The sequence below is a fragment of the Euprymna scolopes genome, chromosome 26, assembly GCF_053919585.1.
Source record: "Euprymna scolopes isolate OS-2025 chromosome 26, ASM5391958v1, whole genome shotgun sequence".
NCBI lineage: Eukaryota > Metazoa > Mollusca > Cephalopoda > Sepiida > Sepiolidae > Euprymna > Euprymna scolopes.
This window is the reverse complement of record NC_136507.1, coordinates 106,238,118-106,264,578: the sequence shown is the minus strand read 5'-3', so window position 1 is coordinate 106,264,578 and position 26,461 is coordinate 106,238,118. Positions and strand designations below refer to the sequence as shown.

The 26,461-nt window shown below is 34.7% G+C and overlaps 1 protein-coding gene across 3 annotated transcripts in view; it reads right to left on the bottom strand.

Annotated features, from left to right (window-relative positions):
- Positions 1 to 2,309: 2,309 nt before the first annotated feature.
- LOC145248347 (centrosomal protein of 290 kDa-like) overlaps positions 2,310 to 26,461 on the bottom strand; it is a 234,847-nt gene continuing 210,695 nt past the window's right edge. For 2 of the 3 annotated variants that reach the window (XM_080110263.1, XM_080110262.1), the window contains 5 exons: positions 23,220 to 23,312; positions 17,540 to 17,616; positions 16,643 to 16,733; positions 7,852 to 7,956; positions 2,310 to 4,261 (listed from right to left, as the gene is read on the bottom strand). In XM_080110263.1, the coding sequence (XP_079966389.1) occupies positions 4,100 to 4,261; positions 7,852 to 7,956; positions 16,643 to 16,733; positions 17,540 to 17,616; positions 23,220 to 23,312 (528 nt within the window). In that variant the 3' untranslated portion in view covers positions 2,310 to 4,099. Of the gene's footprint in view, positions 4,262 to 7,851; positions 7,957 to 16,642; positions 16,734 to 17,539; positions 17,617 to 23,219; positions 23,313 to 26,461 lie in introns of those variants that run through there. The other variant, XR_013863367.1, reaches the window with a different exon arrangement.

Here is a 26,461-nt window from a genome sequence, read left to right as displayed (position 1 = left end):
TGCTCTGCCCTCCCCCGCTTTGTCCAGTGAATGGTATATACGTTCAGAGATCACAGTTAGGATGTCTGCTGTGGAACGGGCTTGTCTAAATCCATATTGTTTGTCAGTCAGTAGTTTAGCATCTGTAAGATGATGGACTAGAGCATGGTTAATTATGGTCTCAAATATTTTGGCAAAAAGTGGAAGGAGGCTAATGGGGCGATAATTTGATGGGTCTGTCCTTTCGCCAGAATTCTTGAATACTGGTACAACAGAAGCAGTTTTCCAACAGCCCGGAAAGCAAGCTTCATTAAGGCATTTGTTGTAGAGTTTGGAGAGAACTGGAGCTACTTCGGCTGAGCACATTTTTAATAGCACAGCTGGGATAAGATCGGGTCCACATGCTTTTGAGGTGTCAAGGTTTTTTATGATAGCATGCACCTAAGCAGGGGTAGTTTTCAGATCGTCTAGTGTGGCGTCTGTCCGCATAGGAAAGTCAGGTAGGGGGTGGTTGGAAGGGTCCAGTGTGGAGTTTGAGGCAAACCAACTGGCAAGCATGTTAGCCTTGTCGGTTGCTGAGGAGACAACCTCGTGATTGTTGGTTAGTGGGAGAATTGTTGATTGTCCATTATTTACTACACTGTTGTAAATTTTCCAGAAGTCTCGAGTTCCTAGTTTTTGTGCTTCGATGCGCTTTTTAGTGGTTTCCGTAAATTCTCTCTTAGCTGTCGCTATTTCTTTCTTAACGTTATTTCTAGCTTCTATATACTTCAGTCTGTTTGAACTGGACTGATGTCGGTTAAACCTACGGTATGCATGCTGCTTTTGAGCAATGGCAGTTGCACAAGTAGACATAAACCATTGGGGAGAGTGGGGCTTACTATAAAATTTCCGCATGGGAACATGCGCTTTGATTGCAGTTTTGAACCAGTCAGTGGTCTCGTTTGCACATTGTTCAGCAGGGAGAGAGAAAATATTTTTCCATGGAGCATCTCTAATTAATTAATTAATTTGATTTGAGCCCAAAACAATAAATGTTAAGAGGTCAAAGTTTAAAAAAAAAATACAGAGCAATATATAAGTTTTTGTCATTTATTATATATATATATATATATATATAGTTTTGTTGATATTAATATTATTAGTAGTCATGATTACATTAAAAATGATTCAATGAAAAAAGTTGCTCCTACGCTATAACCTAGATTAAATGAAAGGTTGAAGGTCCCAATTCGTAGGTTATCTAGTACAACGGCGGAAAAGATATGTTGATAAGGAGCGAAATAAGGTCATCTCCTATCCATTAGTTAAAAAAAAAGGTAAATTTTTATCTGTTCATAATTTGATATAATTTTTTGTTTTCTTCATTTGTTTTGTTGACAATATAATTTCCCATTATGTTTGTACTTTCTCTAGAAAAACTGAACTGACATATGGGTGTGCTTTATTTTGTTATCAAATCCTGTTTAAGCCATTGACAACAATTGGCAGATAAGCTCTTGAGAATGGCACAACTGAGAAACTAATCAACAGCTGGAAATTCACACATAAACCGAAAAGTCAGAATTCATCCACATTTTAGTTAAGTTATTATTTAAAATCAATAATTAAGTGAATAACTAATTAAAAAAAAATGTTTTTGCTAAATTTATTTTTACTTTTAGTAGAAGCTCTTCTACAAAATGTTCAATTCTATTATTCTTAATATCGTAACAAAGACTACACGGGAACAAATATGTCTGTTGTTTTCTTTTTTTTAATGGAAAGTGCTCCAGACAAGGCATGAAAACACTTCATGTAAGGAGCTAACAAAAACGAAAGCTGATTATTGCAACGACACAAAATACCTATCAGCCATGAAAATGCCAAAGCTAAAATTAGGAGGAAAACAGTCAATAGGAAGAAAGTTCCACAAGTCTGCAGTTCTTGTAAAGAAGCTACTGGAGCAGCCAGACCTGCGTCTTCTGTCTGATATTTTAAAGCACTGGATTTTGCTGCTACTTTCGTTTGTCATACATCATCATATTGCACGCACATGCCTAATAGAGCCTTCCCTTGACTGATAATGGTAACGCTCTGTTGGTTAGTAATGGCAAAGTTCCCTGAACATAACTCCACCCATTCCTAACTCTTATAAATCATTTGGAGAAGGTGGGAGTTCATTTGAAGAAGACGAGCCGTGCATAGCTATCGTGTTGAGGTGTGACGGATTATTTAATTGAGTCAACATGGAAGGCCAAAGGAGATGAAGAAGAAAACTACAGTTGTTTGCTGTTGAAGAAAATTACAAATCGTCATTATCACCAATAATCGAACACATGAAGACCATATTAGCAAAAATATTGATTTTATTTTATTTATTTATACATTTTTCAATTATCAAACAGAGTAAACAGCAGTTTTTTCTTCTGTTCAATGACTCTTTTAGACATATTGTTCCATCTGTGTCATCTGCTTCTCCTGTGATTGTCTTGTGACAAAGCGTCACATCGTAAAGCTAAGATTGTTTACATTGGATTTGAAGGCTACCATGTTGTATTCAACCAGGAAGCAGGACAGTGGAACAGTGTTCCCCATATGGGCAGTTATGAGAAAGAAACTTTGTTCATGGAATCTGCGTTTAGATTTAGGCACAGATAGAGAGTGGGGGAAGTTGTTTATAGTGGTTGTAGCTAGTCGAGTGTTATTTTTGTGAAAGTTTGGCAAGGGGGGAACCATAGATTAGAGTTCAGTCAAGCACTTGCCATGAAAATAACGATAGAGCAGAGACAGGTTCACAATGTCTCTTCTGTAGGAAAGAGGTTGCAGGGAAGAGAAAAAGGCATCACCTACTAGGTTTTGAACTCTATCAAAGCTGGACAGGGCATATCGAGCAGTTCCTGCCCAGATGTGGCAAGAGTACTCCAGTTTAAGACGTACCTGGATGTTATACAGATAGAGGATTGCATCGACAGTGAGATACCTACTGGAGCGGTAGAGTGATTCAACTATTTTTCTAACGAACTTTGCAACAGATTTGATGTATGTGTTCCATTTCAGGTCAGGCGTGAAGGTCATTCCCAGAAGCTTGTCAAGTTATGGAGCTTCCTCATGACAAGAGCCATTCATTTCAATTGGGGTGTACTGGGGGTCAGAGCGATTAGGATGAAAGGAAAGAAGCTTGGTTTTCGATGCATTAAAATTAACCAGACACCCTTTTCCCCATTGCATCATGTTCTTAAGATTAGAAGAATTGAATAGAAAATGCTCTTCATGGAGCACATTATCGATGCCCATGGTTAACTTGTCAATAATTGAACACATGAAGGTCACAAGAGCAAAGGATCAGATCATAATTCTATTATGCTATAATTCTGCAAAAGGTCTCCAAGAGTTCCGTGAGAACAAGTTAGATAATTTAATACACTTTTAGCGTTTTATTTAATTTCTTCTTCATAATATTACTGCACGCATACAATATATTTTTGGTTATTTGTAAGATCAGTAGCTGATCTAGCATGTTATTTGAAAATTAACAATTGTTGGAAATACATTATGTGATGTATGAGTGAAAAAAAATTATTTCTGTAAAAATAATTAACGCAGGAACAAATATTCACTTCTTTCAATATTTTGATCATGTGATGTTGTTTTTTTTTTAATAGAACGATATGGCATATGATTTGGTGTTTTTTGATTCCTTTACACATTTAATTTATTTTAAAAGTTACACAGCAGTGAAAAAGTTGAGAAATGAAAAACATCAGAAAATAACAAAATTTCATTGATTAAAATATGAGTAGGGTGGTATCATCTATATTCAGGGTAGCTTTGACATTCCGTCACATGAGAATCAGATGGAACAATAAACACACAATATAAATACAAAATATATAATAGTTTGTTTATTAAATGTGATATGTATTTTGGCATATTCTATATGTGAAATATAAAGTTGCTTCTATGAAGATTCTCATGGGAATATTTACAAAATATGAAATGGTGGTGTTATAACTTAATGTGAAAAAGAAATGGTTATTTTAAAGAAGCAACCAATTTACGTAGAGTTATTAAACGGGAACAAGTTATTGTTATCATTAGATAACAAAAAATATACACATTCGGTTTCTTTCTTGTATTATTAACTGTCATAAATTTTAACAGGAAATCCAAATTTTTCTCCAAGAGATTTCAGCTGATCTTCATACCATAAATTTTTTTTCACAGATTCTTTATAACTGTGTTTTAACTGTTCAATTTCTTCAAAGAATTCTGGTCCAAAATTGTCTAATTCGTTTTTAATCTGAAATAATAAAAATAATATATATATATATATATATATATGTAAAGGATTCAAATAACTGTGGATGAAAAAAGCTAACATAACAAAATTAATTTATTAACATATATGCATTAAAGTAACAGTATGAGTTGCCTCCCTTAAAGAAGAACTCTCCAGTCTATAGATAACTATAAAATGTTATTCATGTTTACAGAACACTATCTTAACCTGAATAAAACTTTACAAATCATGTTTTTACGTCATTTTAAGCTGAATAAATAAATGATAAATAATATTGTGTTTTTATTGTCATTTGAGAACATTAACATTATCACCAGGAAAAAACATTTCAAGTTTAAATAGCAGATATTCTAAAGAATATTTTCCTTTAAGAAACAAACTAAAATTCATGAAATTTATACTGAAATTAATATAAAGCTAATCTTGTTATCTTTGTTTGATAAGATGCATTTTTATTTATATGTATAATCAAACTACCTGTGATCATTCAGGCCAGTAGTTATGTATGTTAAATATTTTTTGCAAAACACTTTGGAATTCCATATATTTATGAAAATATTTTGGAATTTCTAAATACTTATAAACCTCTCTTGCAACATCATAATAGATTCAAACCCTTCTATCTCATGCCTGTATTGGGAAATTTGGTGCTTCTCCATTATAATAGTGAAATTCAGAAATTGCAATATTGAATTTCAAGTACAACCAGTGGTATCTACTTAACTGTCATGTCACAGTAATGAACATATCCAAAAATTACAAAAAATTATGAGATAGAAAATGAATTATTAGTGAAAATAGTTTTTGAAGATAATTAGTGAAAACTGAGTTTTGCTAAAAGAAGCCAGAGAATTCGAATCGTAATAAGGGAGGTAATTAATTTCTGAAAACTGAAAATTTTAGGCCAATTTAGCAAAACTCAATTTTCACTAAGTGTCTTCAAAACCTGTTTCCATTAATAATTTTCTACTTTGTCACTTTTTGTAATTTTTGGATATGTTTATTACTACAACATGATATTTTTACTTGAAATTCAATATTTTGATTTTTGAATTTTGCTATTATAATGAAGAAGTGCTGGAAATTCTAAAAGCTCTGTAATAAATATTTGCAAATTCTAAATATTCATAAAAACATTTTAGAATTTTCAAATTGTTTTCAAATTTTTTTTTTTTAATTTTCCACTTGTTTTCAAAAGTATTTTGGAATTTCCAAATATTCATGACACTTTCTTGAGAGATTATAATAGATTGCTTTCCTCTTTCTTCTCTTGTATTTGAAATTCAATTCCAATTTTTTTTTTTTATAACTGATTTCATAAAAGACAATTTCTCTCTTCAGTTCTTTTCTCTCTCTCAACTTGGAAACTCCAAAAGGAATTCATAAAAATTTGAAAATTCCAAGTTTTAATGACAGATATTCTGAAAAAATTATTTTAAAAACAAAAGAAAATTCATGAGATTTCTATTAAAATTAAAATTCATGGGATTTCTATTAAAATTAAAATTCATGAGATTTCTATTAAAATTAAAATTCATGAGATTTCTATTAAAATTAAAATTCATGGGATTTCTATTAAAATTAAAATTCATGAGATTTCTATTAAAATTAAAATTCATGGGATTTCTATTAAAATTAAAATTCATGAGATTTCTATTAAAATTAAAATTCATGGGATTTCTATTAAAATTAAAATTCATGGGATTTCTATTAAAATTAAAATTCATGGGATTTCTATTAAAATTAAAATTCATGAGATTTCTATTAAAATTAAAATTCATGGGATTTCTATTAAAATTAAAATTCATGGGATTTCTATTAAAATTAAAATTCATGGGATTTCTATTAAAATTAAAATTCATGAGATTTCTATTAAAATTAAAATTCATGGGATTTCTATTAAAATTAAAATTCATGGGATTTCTATTAAAATTAAAATTCATGAGATTTCTATTAAAATTAAAATTCATGGGATTTCTATTAAAATTAAAATTCATGGGATTTCTATTAAAATTAAAATTCATGGGATTTCTATTAAAATTAAAATTCATGAGATTTCTATTAAAATTAAAATTCATGGGATTTCTATTAAAATTAAAATTCATGAGATTTCTATTAAAATTAAAATTCATGGGATTTCTATTAAAATTAAAATTCATGAGATTTCTATTAAAATTAAAATTCATGGGATTTCTATTAAAATTAAAATTCATGAGATTTCTATTAAAATTAAAATTCATGGGATTTCTATTAAAATTAAAATTCATGGGATTTCTATTAAAATTAAAATTCATGAGATTTCTATTAAAATTAAAATTCATGGGATTTCTATTAAAATTAATGTATGATTATGTTTGTTTTGGTTTTGTTTTAAAACGAAGATCGAATTTTATTTTAGATGTATATGGCATTATCATGTTGACACACCGGTTGTCACCAAAGTTAAGCAATGTTGAGCCTGGTCAATACTAAAATGGGTGACCATTTTGTAATACCAGGTGCTGTACGTGTTTTAAAGCCTGGAGAGGGATGGGCTTCGTCAAGCTAGTCTTGCTTAATATACGCTACATGAAATAATGCAATACCTCCATAACATCAGAGGTTTAAGGGACTCATCCCTCATCCATAAATAAAAGGCTCAGTCTCTGATTATTTTACTGAATTCACTAATTATGCAGATTTTTATTTCGTAACCTTTTTCACAGAGTTTGCCTTCGGTGTTTGCTTGTGTTTTCTTGATCTTAACGTTGATATATATAAATGGTTCTAATTGTGTTAGTAATGATTTCGTATATCTGTTTATGCGTCCTTTTCTCAGCCATGTAGATGTTGTCTTCATGAGTTCCATTTTTTGTCATATTTATGAATCGTACTTGTTGCAGTTTTGTCGCCATTTTCCATTTCTCGTTTTATAGTCTTTGTTCTTTGACTTCTTCATGTTATCCTTTTGTTCATTTTATCCTCCATGTTTGTTTATCATTTAGTCTATCATGTAGATTGACATGTAGATGCATCTCAAAACAAAATATAGAATTCATTTATGTGCATTAACCCTTTATGATGTAGATGATTAAAAAAATATTTATCGTTCGTTTTAGTTAGTTTCAAGGGTAATAATACTATGATTGTCTACAAACTGGAAAAATTATTAAGTTCAATAGTTAAACTACTACTGAGAAATTTTGTATTTCATAAACATAACATTGATTATTATCCATAGTGCTTGAAAAAAATGTTTATGACAACAAACAAAATCCTCCACTCTCTGAGATGGTGCTATACTGAATGTAAGCAATGGACAATTGGAATTTGGAGATATCTGGCATCTACCCAGATACTAAAATAATGTGTAGAAGGTGTGTTTGAATCAATTGCAACTTTATTTATGCGATTATATTCATTTATTTACAACTGAATGAATAAGTTCAAATAGGTCATAAAGGGCTCAGCTTTTTAATCTAAAAAAAATAAAAACTGACAAAGTGTGATAATGTCTAAAATCAATTCTAGAAATTTTTTTTTTTGAAAAAAAAAAAATGTAGCACAAGTAAAAAAAAAAATTAAAACATTTTTTTGTTGATATTCAATACCTTTTCATTTTCAAACTTCATTTTTTTCATTTCCAACTGCAATTCCACATTACGTTCTTTTAACGAGTCATATTCTTTCGACTTCTCCAACATATCTTTCGTTGACTGGAAAATAACAAACAATATGAAGCAGGATCGCACAATGAAATTGAAAGTTGTTTTTGAAAGATTATAATTTACGTGACCAAAATATGTATTTAGCAAACTGATTCCTATTTCAGGCATGTAAATTCTTTAAGGTTGAAAACAAAACTTACACACTGAAAAATAACAAAGCAGGATCGCACAATGAAAAATTTTTTTTCTTTTTACTCCAAATATGGCATATTAAAACTTGTGCATAAACGGCTACTATTTTGAACCATCTCTACAGAGACAGTATGTAGGGATTTTATAAGCAAGATGTTTGTTCACATTACATTCAAATTTCTGCATATCAGTACAGTCAGGGATGAAGGAGACTGGGATGAAATCTCAAAGAGTAGATACTATTAGAGTAGAAAACTTTCTGACATCTAGGGACATTTACAGTGAAGGGGTGGGATTTTGTTGTTGGATTCATCAAAGGCACATAACGTTGAGGGTGCTTAGAGTTCGTCAGAGCACATTCCATTGAAATACTTGTAAAACTGGCACAAGGATGCAACATTCTGGTGACGTGACAGGGGATGGAGCTTGGTTGACAGTCCTGGACCTATTAGATTGGAGACTCTCTTTCGGACTCTGCCTAAGAGGGAGAGACTAGTAGTCGATGAACCAGGCCAGATGTGGCAACCATACTTCATGCATGAGCGAATAGTGACTTGATGAATATCATTGTTTTAAAAAATGAATATCATTATTTTAAAAAATGAATATCATTATTTTAAAAAATGAATATCCTTGTTTTAAAAAATGAATATCATTATTTTAAAAAATGAATATCCTTGTTTTAAAAAATGAATATCCTTGTTTTAAAAAATGAATATCCTTGTTTTAAAAAATGAATATCCTTGTTTTAAAAAATGAATATCATTATTTTAAAAAATGAATATCCTTGTTTTAAAAAATGAATATCCTTGTTTTAAAAAATGAATATCCTTGTTTTAAAAAATGAATATCATTATTTTAAAAAATGAATATCATTATTTTAAAAAATGAATATCCTTGTTTTAAAAAATGAATATCATTATTTTAAAAAATGAATATCCTTGTTTTAAAAAATGAATATCCTTGTTTTAAAAAATGAATATCCTTGTTTTAAAAAATGAATATCCTTGTTTTAAAAAATGAATATCATTATTTTAAAAAATGAATATCCTTGTTTTAAAAAATGAATATCCTTGTTTTAAAAAATGAATATCCTTGTTTTAAAAAAGTCCATGAAAAAATCAGAGAATTACTCAATATTATTTCTAAGACATTGTTTATTATTTCATTTGTTAACTCATTATTTCCAACACGCTGCATTAGATTTTAAAATTAAATAATAAATGCTTCGTCACATCCACTTACATTCTAACATTCCAAACGTACACGTGTAAGATTTCATGGGGAGGATTTTGTCTGTTGCGTGCATATCTCATTACGTGTGTCTCTTTGTATCTATGTACGCAACCATGATACGTCTAGTGTCTATATATGGCTGTTTCATAATGTCTTATCTTGTTAGTACGTGTGTGCATGTGTGTAGAACCAAACGTTGACAGACCTTTTTTCTGCCTCTTGGCTTCATTGCTCGTAGCTGTAAAAGGAATTGCATGCATAAAATAACAAGTCGGAGGTGTCTTTTAATTAATGCTTTTATTCTTTCTCATAATTTGGTGGTGCTCATTCTTTCTTATCATTCGTTCTCAACTTTTTTTACCGTTTCTTTTTTCAACACATTTTTCCACCAATCTCGACACATCTGCTCCGTCCAAAATCGGACTTGCATGCGAGAGAAAAGATATCTCCCTTTTTTCTCACTTTCTTTTTACATTCACTTTCACATGTACCCAAATGATCTATTTCAAGTACTATCGTTAAGCCCAGCTACAGAGTTTGACGTCAGCAACTTAATCCCTGAACTCTTCTTGCACTAACCAATCTTCACAACAAAATCACAATGTTAAACATGTCGGCATAACCTGAGATAAATTATATATCACTTGAAGAATAAGGGAATATCAGAATGCTTGAATTTCAGGCTATTAATAATACTTTTAAACATTCTTCAGAATGCTAGAATAAATTTCAGAACACATTGTATCTTTTTAAAAATAACATCTTAGATTAACTATTCAGCTCATCATAACTAACTTTTCCCGTTTTTTATTTATTAGATTCGTTTTCATAACTAGAAAACATTGTCAGACATTGTAATTGACCCGTTAAGGAAATAACATGGTGCTGTGAGACCAGGCATAACAGGATGCGTTGAGCAGCTCCTGTCCAGATGTGGCAACAATACTTCATTTTAAGATGTACTTGGCTCTTATACAAATAGAGGATTGCATCAGCAGTGAGATACCTACTGGAGCGGTAGAGTGATCCAACCGTTTTGTCAGCGATCTTGGCAACAGATTTGATGTATGTGTTCTATTTCAGATCAGGAGTGAAGGTCTCAGAAGCTTATCAAGACATGGTGCTTCCTAAGACGAGAGTCATTCATTTCAGTTGGGGTCTGATGGGAGTCAGTTATTATGATGAAAAGAGAAGCTTGGTTCTAGATGCATTAAAATTAACCAGCCACCTTTTTCCCCATTGCACCACATGCTCAAGGTTAGAAGAGAAAGAATTAGAAAGGTCTTGGTCATTGCTGGCCTTTGAAGTGTTGCCATAGATTGTGGTGTTGTCTGCATAAATGTCTACGAATGATCTAAGAATGTGATTTGGGAGATCATTGATAAAGATCAGGAAGAGAGTTGGGCCCAGGATTGAACCCTGAGAAGCGCCAGCATTGATACTATGAGCTTCTGATTTCTGTCCATTGAAAAGAAAGGGTTTAATAATTGAGAGGACATCTCCAGCTATTCCGTAGCTGGCTATATTGTGAAGTAGACCTTTATACCCTACCCTATCAAAAGCCTTTGACATGTCAAGAGTTATTGCTCTTGAAACGAAGCCCTGATTAAAAAATTATAGTGAGATTACTGTTAGCACATCAACTGTATATCTAGCAGAACAGAAATTATATTGTATGTCACTGAGATTTTTGTTGAGGTGTTTGACCACTTCTCTATTGTGATATTGTGATTCAGCAACTTACTCATGACACACAGGAGACTGATTGATCTGTACAGAGAGGCAGATGACTGATCTCCGGAATTTTCAAATATGGGGCAGATTGATGAAGTTTTCCAGGGTGTTGGGAAGTATTTCTTCTTAAGGCAATGTTTAAACAGCTTTGTAAGTATGGGAGCTAGTTCTGGTTGAAGCTTTTTGAACACTATGATTGGAATGCCGTCGGGGTCAGTTGCTTTACTAGAATCAAAGTTTTTGATAATCTTTTTAAAATTTTTTTTGCTGCTTAATTCTTTGCTAGACATAAAGCTTTTATAATTTGTATTGTTTAGATTATTTGGACTATTGTTCTTATCTTCGTTGTTCATAACGTTTCAACCAGTGTAACCTTAACCTTTAATCAAGTGCATATTTTTTAATTCAGAAACCTTTCGGGGGTGCCCAAGGGTTCTATCCTTGGACCTCTATTGTTCCTGATATTCATAAATGACCTCCCCGACAAAATTGCCTCTAAGATGGGTATATATGTTGATGACACTACACTATGGCAGGCACGACAGGAAGACGAATGAAAACATTTCTAAAGAAATGGCAGAAACACTAGAGGAAGACCTCCAATTTGTGGTGGAATGGGGACAAAAGTGGTTGCACAGTGGGCCCAGAGGTGGAAATAGCCTAAAAAAAAACTTTCTCTATGTACCTTGAACTATAGAAATTCTGTAAGTAAATAAAATTTCTGAACAAACAAAAAAAAAATTAGGTCTGCAGCATCACGTGAAGTGATTTTATGCTATCTCAAACCTAGCGGAAATTCAAAATCGTGTCGAGATCATATTCTTGACTACATATGAACCTTATCATATAAACTAAGCCAGAATTTGTAAATAAAATGCCATAATGGGTTTTTTGATGTTATTTTTTCAATTTGTATAACTAAATTCATCTTTTTTTTCTAACAGAGGTCTTGTTTGTGGTATAATAGATGAAATTTTGATAAGATAAAAGCTTATTTAGTGAAATTTTACCTTAATGTTTCAGCAAAATTGTCATTTATTTTTTGTTCAATTCCTCAAATAGCTCAAAAACCGCTAAGATTTACATATCAAAGTATATATGTTTCAAAAAATATAGCCTAAGACCTTTCTAACTATGTCAAATTTGTTTTGTAAATCTTAGCAGTAAATTTTTTTTCTGACAAATAGAATTTTCATTTTTCCGGGATCTGGGACCAAATTACCAAATTCGGGCATTTTGCCAAAGTTTTAGTTTGCTTTTACATGTTCTATCAAATATTTTGAGTATTCTATTATTCTATATGACCATTCAGTTAATGTCTATGCTTGTTTCTTCATTACAGGCTATTATCGGGTTAACTGAAGTTTAAAAAAAAGAAATTATCATATTCAGATGGCAGGCAACAATGTTCTCACCACAGAATATCAGGTCTTCGAAGCCATCATTAGTCAGGCTGCATTATGCCGTACCAAACCACCTGAATATGCCAAATGCTTTCGCCAATTCAGAGAAACTCATGGTTTTCACGAAAACAAAGAAATCAGTGGCTTCTTCTTGAATGCATGGAACCATTTCAAACGATTGAAAAAGAAACGCCTAGCAAACACCGAAATCCTTGCTCAAGCATCGAAAGAAGAAATCGAAATGGAAGGGAACTGTCCACAAGTTGGAAAGAAGCAAAGGAAGAGTTTTGTCAACTTAGGGGAGAGAATGCAGAAGGAAAGAACACAGGGTCTGCTCGACTACATTGAAGAATACGCTGCAAAGGAATGTCCTGAGCTTTCAGTCACTCAGTTGCTAGGATATATGATTCATCGTGTGAATATTCAATCGGAAAAAAAGACAGCTCGAGTTGGGTATGAGATATTTTCGTCCAATGTGAACGATATTCATTCCTTTGAGATCAATGAAGCGATTGCATTGATGCATTCATTAACGTTGAGTAGGGAGCAAATGAGAAAGATGAGGCACATACTTGCTGCGAAGGGAATCTATTTTCCAACCAGCAATGAGTTGTTGGAGGGACGTAAAAAGCTCCGCCCCAGTATCTCCCCAGTTCTTGATGACAGTGGAGTTCAGGTGCAGTACAAGGACCTAGTGAAAATGACGATCGAGTCCATCATATCCTTGATCCCTAAGAAAATCATAAAAGATAAATGCAGAGATGGTGTCCTTGAAATGGTGTTTAAAGATGGATGTGACGGTGCTGGTCAACAAGTAGTGTGGAACTCTACAAGTATGCTGGACGCAACTGAAAATATGTTCCAGTATGGCATTACACCACTGAAACTACTTGCTCGTTACCAGGACGGTTCTTCTTTTTGTCTGTGGCAGAATCACTCGCCAAACAACTGTAGAACATTAAGACCACTATTCTTGATCAGGGAGAAAGAGACCGATGAAGATCTTCTTAATATGGTCGTTCCCACTACAGACAAAGCACGCCAAGAGTTGGCTTCAGATGGAATTTTTGTTACTGCTGATGGTCAAGGATATGATGTGAATGTCATAGTACACGATTCAATGAAGGATCTGAAATTCAAAAGGGACATTTCAGGGTTGGGAGGGGCTGATTGCATCCTATGCACAACAAAACAGGCTGATTGGACTGACAGAACCAAGGTTGCAGAGGGCTTTCCCATTAACAGATCGGCAAAGAATTCTCTCGAGCTGTACAATGAACTAGTTGATGAGAATGGTAAAGTCAAAGCAAAACAAGGAGATTTTGAGACTCGTCAAGGATTAACCAAGAAGCCACTCACAACATCTGACCAATCAAGCATCACTGTGACTCATTCGTACATCAATGGAACAACGTGGTTCCTGAAGGTTTTGTATCGGTGCCATGCTGACTACCAACAGTGGATTGAGAGGTCCGACGTTCGTGGTGAACCTGTCCGTCGAGCGAAGGATCGAGTTCTCGAAGCGATCTACACAGAGACAGGCCTGTATCTTGATAGAGTCAACTCTGCTGGTGGAAAAGGTGGGACATCAACCAATGGTCCACAAGGCCGTCGCTTCTTTTCAGAGGAAGTTCTAGCTTCAATCGAAAAATTAGTTGATGAAAAACACCGAGAAAACCTGCTTCTCCTTCATCGTCAGCTCTCCACTGTTCTATCGGTTGTGTCGTCGTCACGTAAGATCGATCTGATGAAGTTCAAAGAACTTTGTGAGCAGACTTCATACAATTTGTGTGACAACTTCCCATGGGTCATGATGAATCACACCTTGCATGGGACTCTTCATCATTCAACAGAATTGATGAGTCTAAATGATGCTCATGGACTGGGAAGTCTGTCAGAGGAATGCTTAGAGTCGAACAACAAAGACATTCGCAACTACTTGCAGTTCTTGTCGAGGAAAACTGACCCACTGCTCCAATTAACTGATGTAATGGCCAGGTTACTGGAACGATCAGATCCAATCATCCAGAACATAACCACTCATTTTCAGGCAAGAAAATTTTGCACGGAATGTGGAGCTGACGATCACACCATTCGGTCGCATGGTCGGTTGGTAGGTCTACCGAAGCGGTGGTATGCAAGCCTCGTTGAAGACATTTTTCTTGACTAGATGGTGATTTATTTGTTGTTTTATTTTATATTCTTATCTGCCAGTATGGAATGAGAAACATAACACAAACTGAATTATCTCGGTTGAGTCAACGAAACTACTCCAATTTTATAATTTCTCCTAATTTCGTGAATTTAGACAAAATCAAAGCATTTTTGGTTCCTGTATCCTTTTATACACTTTCTCTAAGTCAAAATATGCTTTAGTTACTCTGTACTTGGGTATAAAACTGAAAAAAAAAAAACGAGAAAATGCCAGAAAAATCAAAGTAAGACTTCGCCTAATCTCTATTTCCAAAGTTTGGCGATCTGGGGCCAGTGTGCCATATGTTCACATAAGCGGTTGTTTGGCTTGTCCAAGAACTGGTATGCAAGCCTTATTGAAGACATTTTTCTTGATTAATTTATATTATCTTTATGTGAGGTTTTGAGAAAATTCAATAATACACATAATGTTTGTATTGTTACCTGTGCAATTTTCAACAGAAATACACAATTTCAGACAGATTCATTACTTTATAAAAGCCAATACATAAACTGGTATATTAGCTCAACATGAATTGCTTCCATTATGTTCTCCTTGGCCATACGCTTCTAACAAGCCCTCAACCACTTTCCTATCTCAATCCAAACTGAAATAATGCCTATTTCAATATTTCTCTGAATTTAGTAAATTTCGGTAGATTCGCGACATTTTGTGACACAGCCAAAATAGGTCAATTTGGTCCCAGAACTGTTTTCAGAGACAAATATCAGTTAAAATCTAATTAAAATGAACCCAAGTTGATCATATGCCTCAAAAGTTTTGAAAAAAATCTTATAAAAGTCATTTGTGATGATGCTTCACCTCTATTTCCAAACATTGGCCATCTGGGCCCACTGTGGGTTGGTTGCGTTCAATGCCGCCAAGACTAAACTAGTTTCATTCAATAATTATAAGAAACCCTCTCTACCACCTATAGCAATGGCCAACGACTCTTTATCTGAGAGTACATCTTTTAAACTCCTTGGCCTAACGTTCACAGGAAACATGAGTTGGAACAATTACATTGAAGGCATTGCCAGGGCCGCTGCAAGAAAGGTGGGCTCTCTCTACCGTGCTAGACAACTAATAACACCCGAAAGTATCCTGTACCTCTATAAGGCCACCATTCGCCCATGTATGGAGTATTGCTGTCACATCTGGGCTGGTGCATCTGCTACTAGTCTCTCGCTCCTTGACAAGGTTCAAAAGAGAGTCGCAAGCCTGATAGGCCCTGAACTGGCATCTAAGCTTTAGCCTCTGTCCCATCGATGAAATGTTGCATCCCTCTGCCTTTTCTACAAGTATTTTAGTGGTGAATGCTCTGACAAACTGCAATCACTTGTGCCTGCACGACGTGAGCACCCTCGACAAACCAGACAGGCTGCTAAATCCCGCCCCCACACTGTAGAGATCCCTAGATGTAAAAGATCTTTTTACTCCAGTAGTTTCTTCCCCAGAACCGCTAGACTCTGGAATTCCATTCCAGGTCCCTGCTTCCCCAACAGTACTGACGTGCAGAAGTTCAAGTGTAACGTGAACCGACATCTTGCTGCCCAAATCCCTACATAGTACCCCAGTAGTTGTTGCTCCTGATAGTAGCTCCCTACACCAAAGTGGCAATTTGCCTTGTTTGGGGTGAAAATGTAATAAAAAAAATAAAATAAAATAAAATTTGAATTTGGCAATCTTGATATTGAACTAAGGAATTTGCATGAAATTTCAAACTGAATCAAGACTCAGTTTATTCATATGTGTGATATATTGACTCTAAATTTTTATAATTGCTGTGGCCTTAAATCACTGGAAGAAATAATGTGAACAGAAGATAATTAACAGGAAATTGTATTAATAGCAAGTACAGCAGTGATTTCTTCACTTCTCTTCTCATTTCTACTGATAACAACTTTGTTTATAGTCAGCAAGAGTCCATACAATGACAGAATAGGGGAGATCACCTTAACAGCAATTCACTTACCTCCGATGTTCTTCCATGGATTTTTTTTTGCAAAATTTCCACTTCCGACAAAAGTTGTGCTTTTTCTTTTTCAAGCTGATTCATTTTTAATCTTCAATAAATATTAAAAAAAAAAAAAAAAATCAAATTTAAAAAAATGGTACTTTACACACTGGATTTCCGTAAATGTTGGGTGGTGTTCAACCAGCAGCTGATGTAAACCGGCAAAATATCTGAGTGCTGATCAAGTTAATCAGCCAATAAAAAAAGCGCTAACAAATGTGCTTAGCCAATAAAAAAAGTGCTAACAAATGTGCTCAGCCAATAAAAAATGAAGCAGATGTCTTATTAAATTGAAGTAAAAAAAATAAGTTTTTAATCAAACATAAATTCAATTAGTTCAACTCAAATCTTAAAAAAAAAAAAGTTTTATCACACAGAAACTTAACCAGTCAAATCCAAATCCTAAAAGAAGACAAATTTTAACATTTTTCATAAAAAACTTACAACTTTTCTTGAAATAATTTTTAAAATTCCAAAGTTTTCCTAAGAATACCTTACAAAACAAAATCAATTTTTTTCTTTAAAATTCTCTTGAAAAAAAAATACAAAAATATTTAATGAAATGAAGGTTGTTGTTATATTTTTTAATTGTAATTAGCATCCGATAAATGTTATTTTTGTTTTCTAGCATTTTTTTATTTGATCGGCACTCAGCATATTCCAGCAGTTTACATCAGCTGCTGGTTGAGTGTAAGCCAACATTATGGAAATCTAGTGTGCAAAACAGCAAACGTGCAAAAAAAAAAAAATTCTATTTTCTCAGAAACTCCAAAGAAATTGAACGATTTCTATAATCAATTAAATAGTTTTGCAAAATTAAAATTCAATGTTGAATAATTAAAAACTATGACTGACCTGAGGAGTTGATAATTTTTGGTCAACTTTGATTCCGTGCTAACAGATTGCATTGGGAGGTCCTTCAATATTTCAATCTTTAAAAAATATTCATTTTATACACAAGTTCAGAATAAAAAGAAGGATGGCTTTAAAGCTAATCAAAAACACACACACACACACATATATATTTATATAAGTAAAAGAAGAAAAAAGCAACCAAAAATTAGCCAAATCTCATAAATTTATTTCAACACAATAGGGCCTTTTAAAATGAGCAAGTTGGCTGAGGGTTGTCACCTGACTGAAAAATGAAAAAAACGAACACACACTGCTTTGTTGTTACTAGGAAGAGGGAAGGGGAGAATTCAGTACAATGCTACTGCTAGAGTAAGATGACACTTCAGCCTTATGCATTAGACTATTTGACCTATAAAAATCAATATATATCAATGTATATATATATATATATATATATATATATATCAATATATATATATAAAGCAAGACAATAAAAATAAAGCAATAACATTTCTTCATGCTAATATTCACTATTATCTACAAAAATGGAAAATAAATTATTAATTTAAAAAAAAAAAGAAACAGGATTGTATCAGTTACTCTCATGAATAATAGACTATGTTGCACAGCATCTCGCCACTAATCCATTACAATATTGTTCACTGATGTGATTTTTATGTTAGTTTTTTGCATTATGGCGTTCTCTAACGATTCTAACGGTTCTTATTTTAGTAGAGGCCATTTGAAATGATGAAAATGTTTTTGTGTGTGGTCAAGAAGCATGTTAATATTTAATATAAATTGGATATAAAAGTTGTTTTTACGTAGCACTTCTATTTTATTAATGTTTCAATTATTCCTATTTATATGGATGTTCATTTTTTTTCTTTGCTAAAACATTCATATTAGGTTGGTGCAAAAACGTTTTCTCACATGTTAATTTTATATATGATTTCTGAATTAATTCATTGATATATATATATATATATATAGCCATGTTATATATCATTTTGAAGTGCGTTTTTCACTCTATCGAATCGTGTTATTCGTTACCGTTCTCAATCTTTCATTTTTTTGCAGATTTTTAAACAGCATGCACAAAATTCTAATCTGCACGATTTTCTTGTTCCAGTTCAAACTAGGCCAAAAAACTGCCGAGACAGCTCATGATATCAATGATGTATTTGGCCCAGGAACCACTAACAAATGTGTGGCACAATGGTGGTTCAAGAAATTTTGCAATGGTGACGAGAGCCTCGAAGATGAAGACAGTCGCGGGCCAGCCGACTGCAGTTAATAACGAACATTTGAAAGCCCTAATTAAAGCCGATCCTCACAAAACCACACAAGTTGCTGTTGAACTCGAAGTGGACCATTCAACAGTCGTTTGTCATTTAAAGCAAATAGGGAAGTAAAAAATGTTGGGTAAATAGGTGCCGCATGAATTGAACAATAATTTTAAAAAATCGTCGTTTTGAGGTGTTTTCTACACTCCTTCTGTGCAATAAAAATGACCCATTTCTTAAGCTGATTGTGACGTGTAATAAATGGATCCTCTAGGGCAACCAGCGACATTCAGCACAGTGGTTGGATGCCGGAAAAGCTTCACAACATTTCCTGAAGTCGAAATTGCACCAAAAAAGTTTATGGTGACTGTTTAGTGGTCTGTGGCCAGTCTCATCCATCACAGCTTCTTGAATCTGGGCGAAAAACTTACAGCGGAGAAGTACTGCCGACAAATTGACGAAATGCACAAAAAACTCCAATGTAAATGAGATTAGTCAATAGGAAGGGACCAATTCTCTATGACAACGCTCACCCGCATGTTGCTCAACTGACTCTGCAGAATCTGAACAAATTGGGCGACGAGATTCTGCCTCATCCGCAATATTCACTGGACCAATTATCACTTTTTTAAGCATCTCGACAACTTCCTGCGAGAAAAATGCTTCAAAAGCGGAGATGATGCCAAATCGGCCTTCAATTACTTAATCGCTCCCAGAACTCCGGATTTCTATGCTAATGGGATAAATAAACTTGTTTCTCATGGGCCAAAATGTGTCGATTCTAACGGTTCTTATTTCGATTAATAAAAAGTAATATGAAAGGAATTATAATCTTTTGAAGTTGAATATCAAAAGACATTATTTTTTTCTTTATTACATCTTCACCCCAAACAAGGCACATTGCCACTTTGATTCCAGAAGGTACATACAGCGCCTAGCCTTCCCAAGCGGTCACCCATCTGGTACTGGCCAGGTTCAACATTGCTTTAACTTTGGTGATCTGGCGAGAACCGGTATGTCAACGTGATTGTGCCGTACTTAGAAGCAAATGCATACATGTATTTGTGGTGTGGTCCCTGACCTTGGTAAGGGCCATTTTAAAGTGTTTTGTGTATAGACAAGAACACACCAAGATTTAATATGAATTGGGGTATAATAGTTATGTTATAGTTATGTAATAGTTATGTTATAGCAACGTACGAAATTGAACGATATATATGGAACATGCATACAAAATAAAATGTAAATAAAATGAAATATTTAAAGAATAAAAGGATCAGCAACGATAACTTAAAATATAAACAGAAATAGAAGAAAAGTGAAAAATTCATAGAAGAAAAATGAAAAAAAGTTTATGAGAAAACATTTTTATAGAAGAGCAAGAACATAAAAGTAATTTTGTATAATAAAAATATTCATAGTACAACAAACACGTGTTTGAGGAAAAAAGTTGAGTGAATAGTAATCCTAAGTCAATGTTCATAGACTAAATATATGCATATTTGAGTATTGGGCAGCGTGGCATTATATGTGTGTGTGTTTACCTTTGTTCTTGATAGTACATGTGCTGGATACATTGAGTTCTTTTTCCTTTATCACCTCTAGCCCTAAAGGACATGGTGGAAGGGTTAGGGTTAGGGGTGTAGTGAATACATGCTTGAGTTTCTTTCTTGGCTGGTCGGATGGTGAAGTCTCTCTCAATTTGGCTGTTTGTCTTCTCATTTTGTAAGAGTTTCCAAATTACTACTGGCTTATTACTTTTGCATGTAGGTGTTACTTTTTTAGGGTTTGGAAATATTTCCATTGGTTAAAAATACTTTTGAGTTCACATGTCCATGTAAAAACTTCTTTGCTTCCAAAGAAGCAGAAAAGGAAAGGATCTTAGCAATTATAGCCATTTGTTTTTTAGTGTTGCACTTATTAATTTTGAAGACGGTGGTGGGGGGATTACTTTATAGGGAGAATGAGTACCTTCTCTGTAGATTTAGTAATTCAAATTTTGTGAGTAAAATCTTGTTTCATTTTTTGTCACACCTCACATTAACATATCTTCTTCTTTTTTTTTTTTTTTTTACACAGTGATCACCACTTATCAAGGCCCGGAAGCCACTCAGGGATAAGGGTTATTGCAAGTACATTACGTTAGTGAGGAGATTTGATGAAGTGTTTACTTAAGAGGGCGGTTCATTAGGAATTTGTTAACATTAGACTTGAAGACATCCAAGTTGTAGTCCAGAGGGAAGCAGGCAGACGGAACAGAGTTCCACAGGCGTGCAGTTCTAAGAAAGAAGCTTTGTTCATGAAATCCGCGTTTTGATTTAGGCACAGATATAGAGTGGGGGAAATTTTTCACAGTGGATTCAGCTAGACGGGTGTTTTTCGTGAAAGATTGGCGAGGGGGGACCAGGGATTGGAGTTCAGACGAGCAACTGCCATGAAAATAACGATAAAACAAGGATAGGCTCGCAACGTCTCTTCTGTGGGAGAGAGGTTGCATGGTAGAGAAAAGGGCATCCCCCACTAAACCACGAAGTCTATTTTGTACTCTGTCAAGGCATGATAGGCTGTTTTTAGCAGCTCCTGCCCAGATATGGCAACAGTATTCCATCCTTGGCCGTACTTGGTATTTATATAGATAGAGAATTGCATCAGTAGTGAGATATCTTCTGGAGCGGTAGAAGGATCCCACCATCTTTCCAGCGACCTTGGCAACAGACTTGATGTACGTGTTCCATTTCAGATCAGGAGTAAAGGTCAAACCCAGAAGCTTGTCAAAACACGGGGCCTCACCCAGACGAGAGCCATCCATCACAATTGATGCCAGCTGGGGATCAGAGTGTTGATGATGTAAGGATAGGAGTTTGGTTTTGGATGCATTAAAGGTAACTAGCCACATCTTCCCCCACTGAACCACGCGCTCGAGATCAGAGGAGAGAGAATCAGAGAGAGCTTCGTCATTTACAGCCTTTGATGTGTTGCCGTAGATGGTCGTGTCATCAGCATAGATGTCAACGAATGATTTAAGTATGTGTTTAGGGAGGTCATTGATGTAGATCAGGAAGAGAGTTGGGCCCAGGATTGACCCCTGAGGGACTCCAGCATTTATATTGCAGGCCTCCGATTTTTGTCCATCTACCACTACTCTTATGAGCCTATCGGAGAGAAATAATTTAATGATTGAGAAAACATTTCCAGTTATACCGTAGCTGGAAATCTTGTGAAGTAGACCCTTATGCCATACTTTGTCGAAGGCCTTTGATATGTCAAGAGCAATTGCCCTAGAAAGGAAGCCTTTGTCAAGAGATTCACTAATCCTGTGGGATATAACCGTCAGCACATCTGCGGTAGATATTACTAATGGAGATTTGGTATCTGTCTGTCTTATTATGTTTTAATTATTAATTAGAAAAGGAATGAGTCATAGTGTATTATCTGTTTTGTGTTCATGATACCAACCTTCCAGGGATTACTTTCTCCATTTTTGGGAGAAGGAAATATAGTATCTGTTCTGTTATCATGAGACCATTTTTCCAGACACTGTATCTTTTTCTGCGAGATAGGATAGTATAGTATCTTTTCTGTTGCTATGATACCATTTTCCCATGAATTACCTCCTTTATTGGGGGGGGGGGTATAATATATTTTCATCTGTCATGAGACTATTCACCCAAGCAGTGGTGGGGGAGGGACAATGTAGTATATGTCACATACACTAAAAAATAAGACAGCATATTTTTGTTTTAATTCTTTATGACCTGGTTGAACTAATTTTTTCAGTCATAAATAAATGAATATTAATGACATAAATAAAGTAGGAATTGATTCAAATACGACTTGCATGTATTAGTTCAGTATCTGAGTAGATGTCAGAGACCTGCAGATTGCAACTGTCCATTGCTTACATTTAGTATGGTGCCATAAAATTAATAATAAATATTTTTTTGAGATGACGATTGATTATTCGTATTGTTTGGATTTCTTCCGACTATTGTTCTCATTTTTAGTGTTTTTCGCTCAACATTTCAGCTGATGTAACCTTCAACCTTCCTTATCTGGAATTGACACCAAGGTTAAAGGTTCAATCCTCAGTACAGGCGATACTAAGAATACAATTGCGAATTATTTAAAACTTCTACCCAGTCATGGCTGACAGAATGAGAACATACTACTCCTGTGGATTAAACAAAAGGTTCCAACCAAAATTCTGTGCAGATTGACAAATTCAACAAAAAGAGTCTTAAGTTCAACAAGATACACCTGAAGAAGGTCGGAAGTTACATCAGCCAAAACGCTGTAAAAATAACACTCAAGATGAGAACAGCAGTCTGAATAATCCAACTAGTACAAATGTTTAAAATTCCAAAATCTTGACAAAGAAAATAAATAAGACATACCTGTTTTAGTAATTCTTGTCTTTCTTGTAAAAGACTCTGTTCCCTCTCCGCAGACTCTCGCAACAATTTTTTAAGATCTCCTAGAATTTGGTGCTATATAAAAAAAACATTATTTTAATAATAATAATTTTTTAAAAATTACATAAACAAAAATTTTTTCTTTTCAAACGAAAGTCTTTTACAGAAAGTTAGAGTCTGAACATTTCAGACTATTCCTTGCAATTTTTGTTTATGTATTTGAAGTTTTCTATCATTATGGTGCGTATTCTTCAGAATTGTCTGATATAATTCTCTGCTTCTTTTGTTGCAGCCCGCTTGATATGTTAGCCTAGTGCTCTGCATCGATTTGCTGTTTCAATATATTATTGTAATACAGTTTCCAGTATTTCTAGTAGCTTTGTTCCCAAACCACAGGCTTTGGATATTTCTTTCTGCTGTCTGTGTTCCCCCACTTTTAATGTTGATCTTTTAAAGACTAAGCTTAATCGACATCTCCTGTCTTTGTGATAATCATCTTTCATTCTTGTTAATTCTTAAATTAAGTGGCTTCACACCTTGTCTGGGGCGATTTCCATTTTTTTAGTTATTTTATGCCAAAGTACAAACTTTGTAAAAACTATTCAAGCTTATACTTTTGATGGCATTGATCTTGATTGAGCCAACATCCTTCCTAGGATTTTTTTTTTACATAGGCATAACCACTTATCAAGGCCCAGAGACCACTCGAGGAGAAGGGTTAAAAGTGTACAGTAGTCAATTGGACAATATAGTAATTGTTAGTAATGAAAATTCGGTAAATTTGTTAAGTGGAACGGCTCATCAAGAACTTGTTTACGTTGGACTTGAAGACAACCATATTGTAGTCAGCTGGAAAGCAGGAAAACGGAAGACAATTCCACAGGCGTGCAGTTCTAAGAAAGAAGCTTTGTTCATGGAATCTATGTTTAGGTTTAGGCACAGATAAAGAGTGGGGACAATTATTGATAGTGTTTTCAGCTAGACGAGTGTTTCTTGTGAAAGTTTGAGAAGGGAGACCATAGATTGAAGCTCAGTCGAGCACTTGCCATGAAAATAACAATAAAGCAGAAACAAACTTGTAACACCTCTTCTGTGAGAAAGAGGTTGCAAGGAAAGGAAAAGGACATCTACAACGTCTATTTTGAACTCTATCAAGGCAGGACAAGTCTTTTCTAGCAGCTCCTGCCCAGATATGGCAGCAGTACTCCATCCTTGGACGTACCTGGCTCTTATATAGATAGAGAATTGCATCAGCAGTGAGATATCGACTGGATCGATAGAAGGATCCCACCATTTTTCCAGTGGCCTTGGCAACAAACTTGATGTACGTGTTCCATTTAAGATCAGGAGTAAAGGTCAAGCCCATAAGCTTGTCAAAACATGAGGCCTCCCCAAGACGAGAGCCATTCATTTTAATTGATGCCACATGGGGATCAGAACGTTGATGATGTAAAGATAGAAGCCTGCATTAAAAGTAACCAGCGACTCCTTTCCCCATTGAACCATGGGCTCAAGATCAGAGGAGAGAGAATCGGAGAGAACTTGGTCGTTTCCGGTCATAGATGGTAGTGTCATCAGCATACATGTCTATGAATGATGTAAGGATGTGATTTGGAAGATCATTAATGTAGATCAGGAAAAGAGTTGGGACTCCAGCATTAATACTGTGAGCTTCTGATTTTTGCCCCTCAACTACTACTCTTATGAGCCTATCAGAGAGAAATGATTTAATAATTGAGAAGACATTTTCAGCTATACCATAGCTGGAGATCTTATGAAGTAAACCTTTATGCCATACCCTATCAAAGGCCTTCGATATGTCAAGAGCAATTGCCCTAGAAAGGTTGCCTCTGTTGAGAAATTTGCTAATCCTATGAGATATAACTGTAACCACATCTGCTGTAGATCTAGCAGAACGGAAACCATATTGAGTGTCATTAAGAAGGTTATTTTTGCTGAGATGGTTGATTACTTCTCTATTTAACACGGATTCCAGCAACTTACTCATGACGCACAGGAGACTTATTGGCCTGTACTGAGAAGGGGATGACCGATCACCTGAATTTTTACATACAGGGCATACTGATGAGATTTTCCAGGGTGATGGGAAGCAATTCTCCTTAAGACAATGTTTAAACAGTTTTGTAAGTATGGGTGCTAGTTCTGGTTGAAGTTTTTTGAGTACTATAATTGGAATACTGTCAGGGCTGATTGGAATCAAGGTTTTCGATTAGCTTTTATTTTCTCTACCACTCTCTCTCGGCCCAGGACTGTACCCTAATAAACAAAGTCTCTGACAGCATAGATACACCACTTTCCCTTGACACTAGCGCACAAATGCATGTATTTCGTGACTTCAATGTCCACCCCAACAACTTTTCTACTTACAGACGCAGCTGGTAGCACAACACGTAACTTCTCAATATCTCATTCCCTATCACAGACGGTTACGTTTCCAACTCGTTTCCTTGACCAGCAGGAACAGCACACATCACTTTTAGATCTGTTTCTGACCACAGTTCCCGATGATTGTGTTACGAATGCCTACAGCCCACTTGGAAATGCTGATCATGCAGTGATAATAGTTGAAATCGCCCTAAACTCTAAAGTCAAAACGGAAGAGCCATTGTTCAAAATAACGAGATATTATAAAAAGGCTGACTGGGAAGCCATCAGAGATGCCCTATGGTGAAATATCTTTTCACTTCCTGCTGAACAGTGCGCACATGCGACCACGGAGTGGTTCAAAACAGCAATTGAAGCACATGTTCCGACATGGAAATTTTATAGCAAGCTCCACTCTCCCCAATGGTTTACTTCTACTTGTGCAGCTGCTATCGCGCAAAGGCAGCATGCGTACCGCAGATTTAACCAACATAAGTCCAGTTACAAACAGACAGAAGTATATAGAAGCTAGGAATAACTGTAAGAAAGAAATAGCAACAGCTAAGAGAGAATTTACTGAAACCACCAAAAAACGCATCGAAGCACAGAAATTAGGAACCCGTAACTTCTAAAAAATCTACAACAATGTAGTAAATAATGGGCAATCAATAATTCCTCCACTATCCAACAATCATGAGGTTGTTTGCTCAGCAACCGAGAAGGCTAACATGCTTGCCAGTTGGTTTGCCTCCAACTTCATACTGAACCCTGCCACACACCCCCTAGCTGACTTTCCTTTGCGGACAGACGCCACACTAGACGATCTGGAAATCACCCCT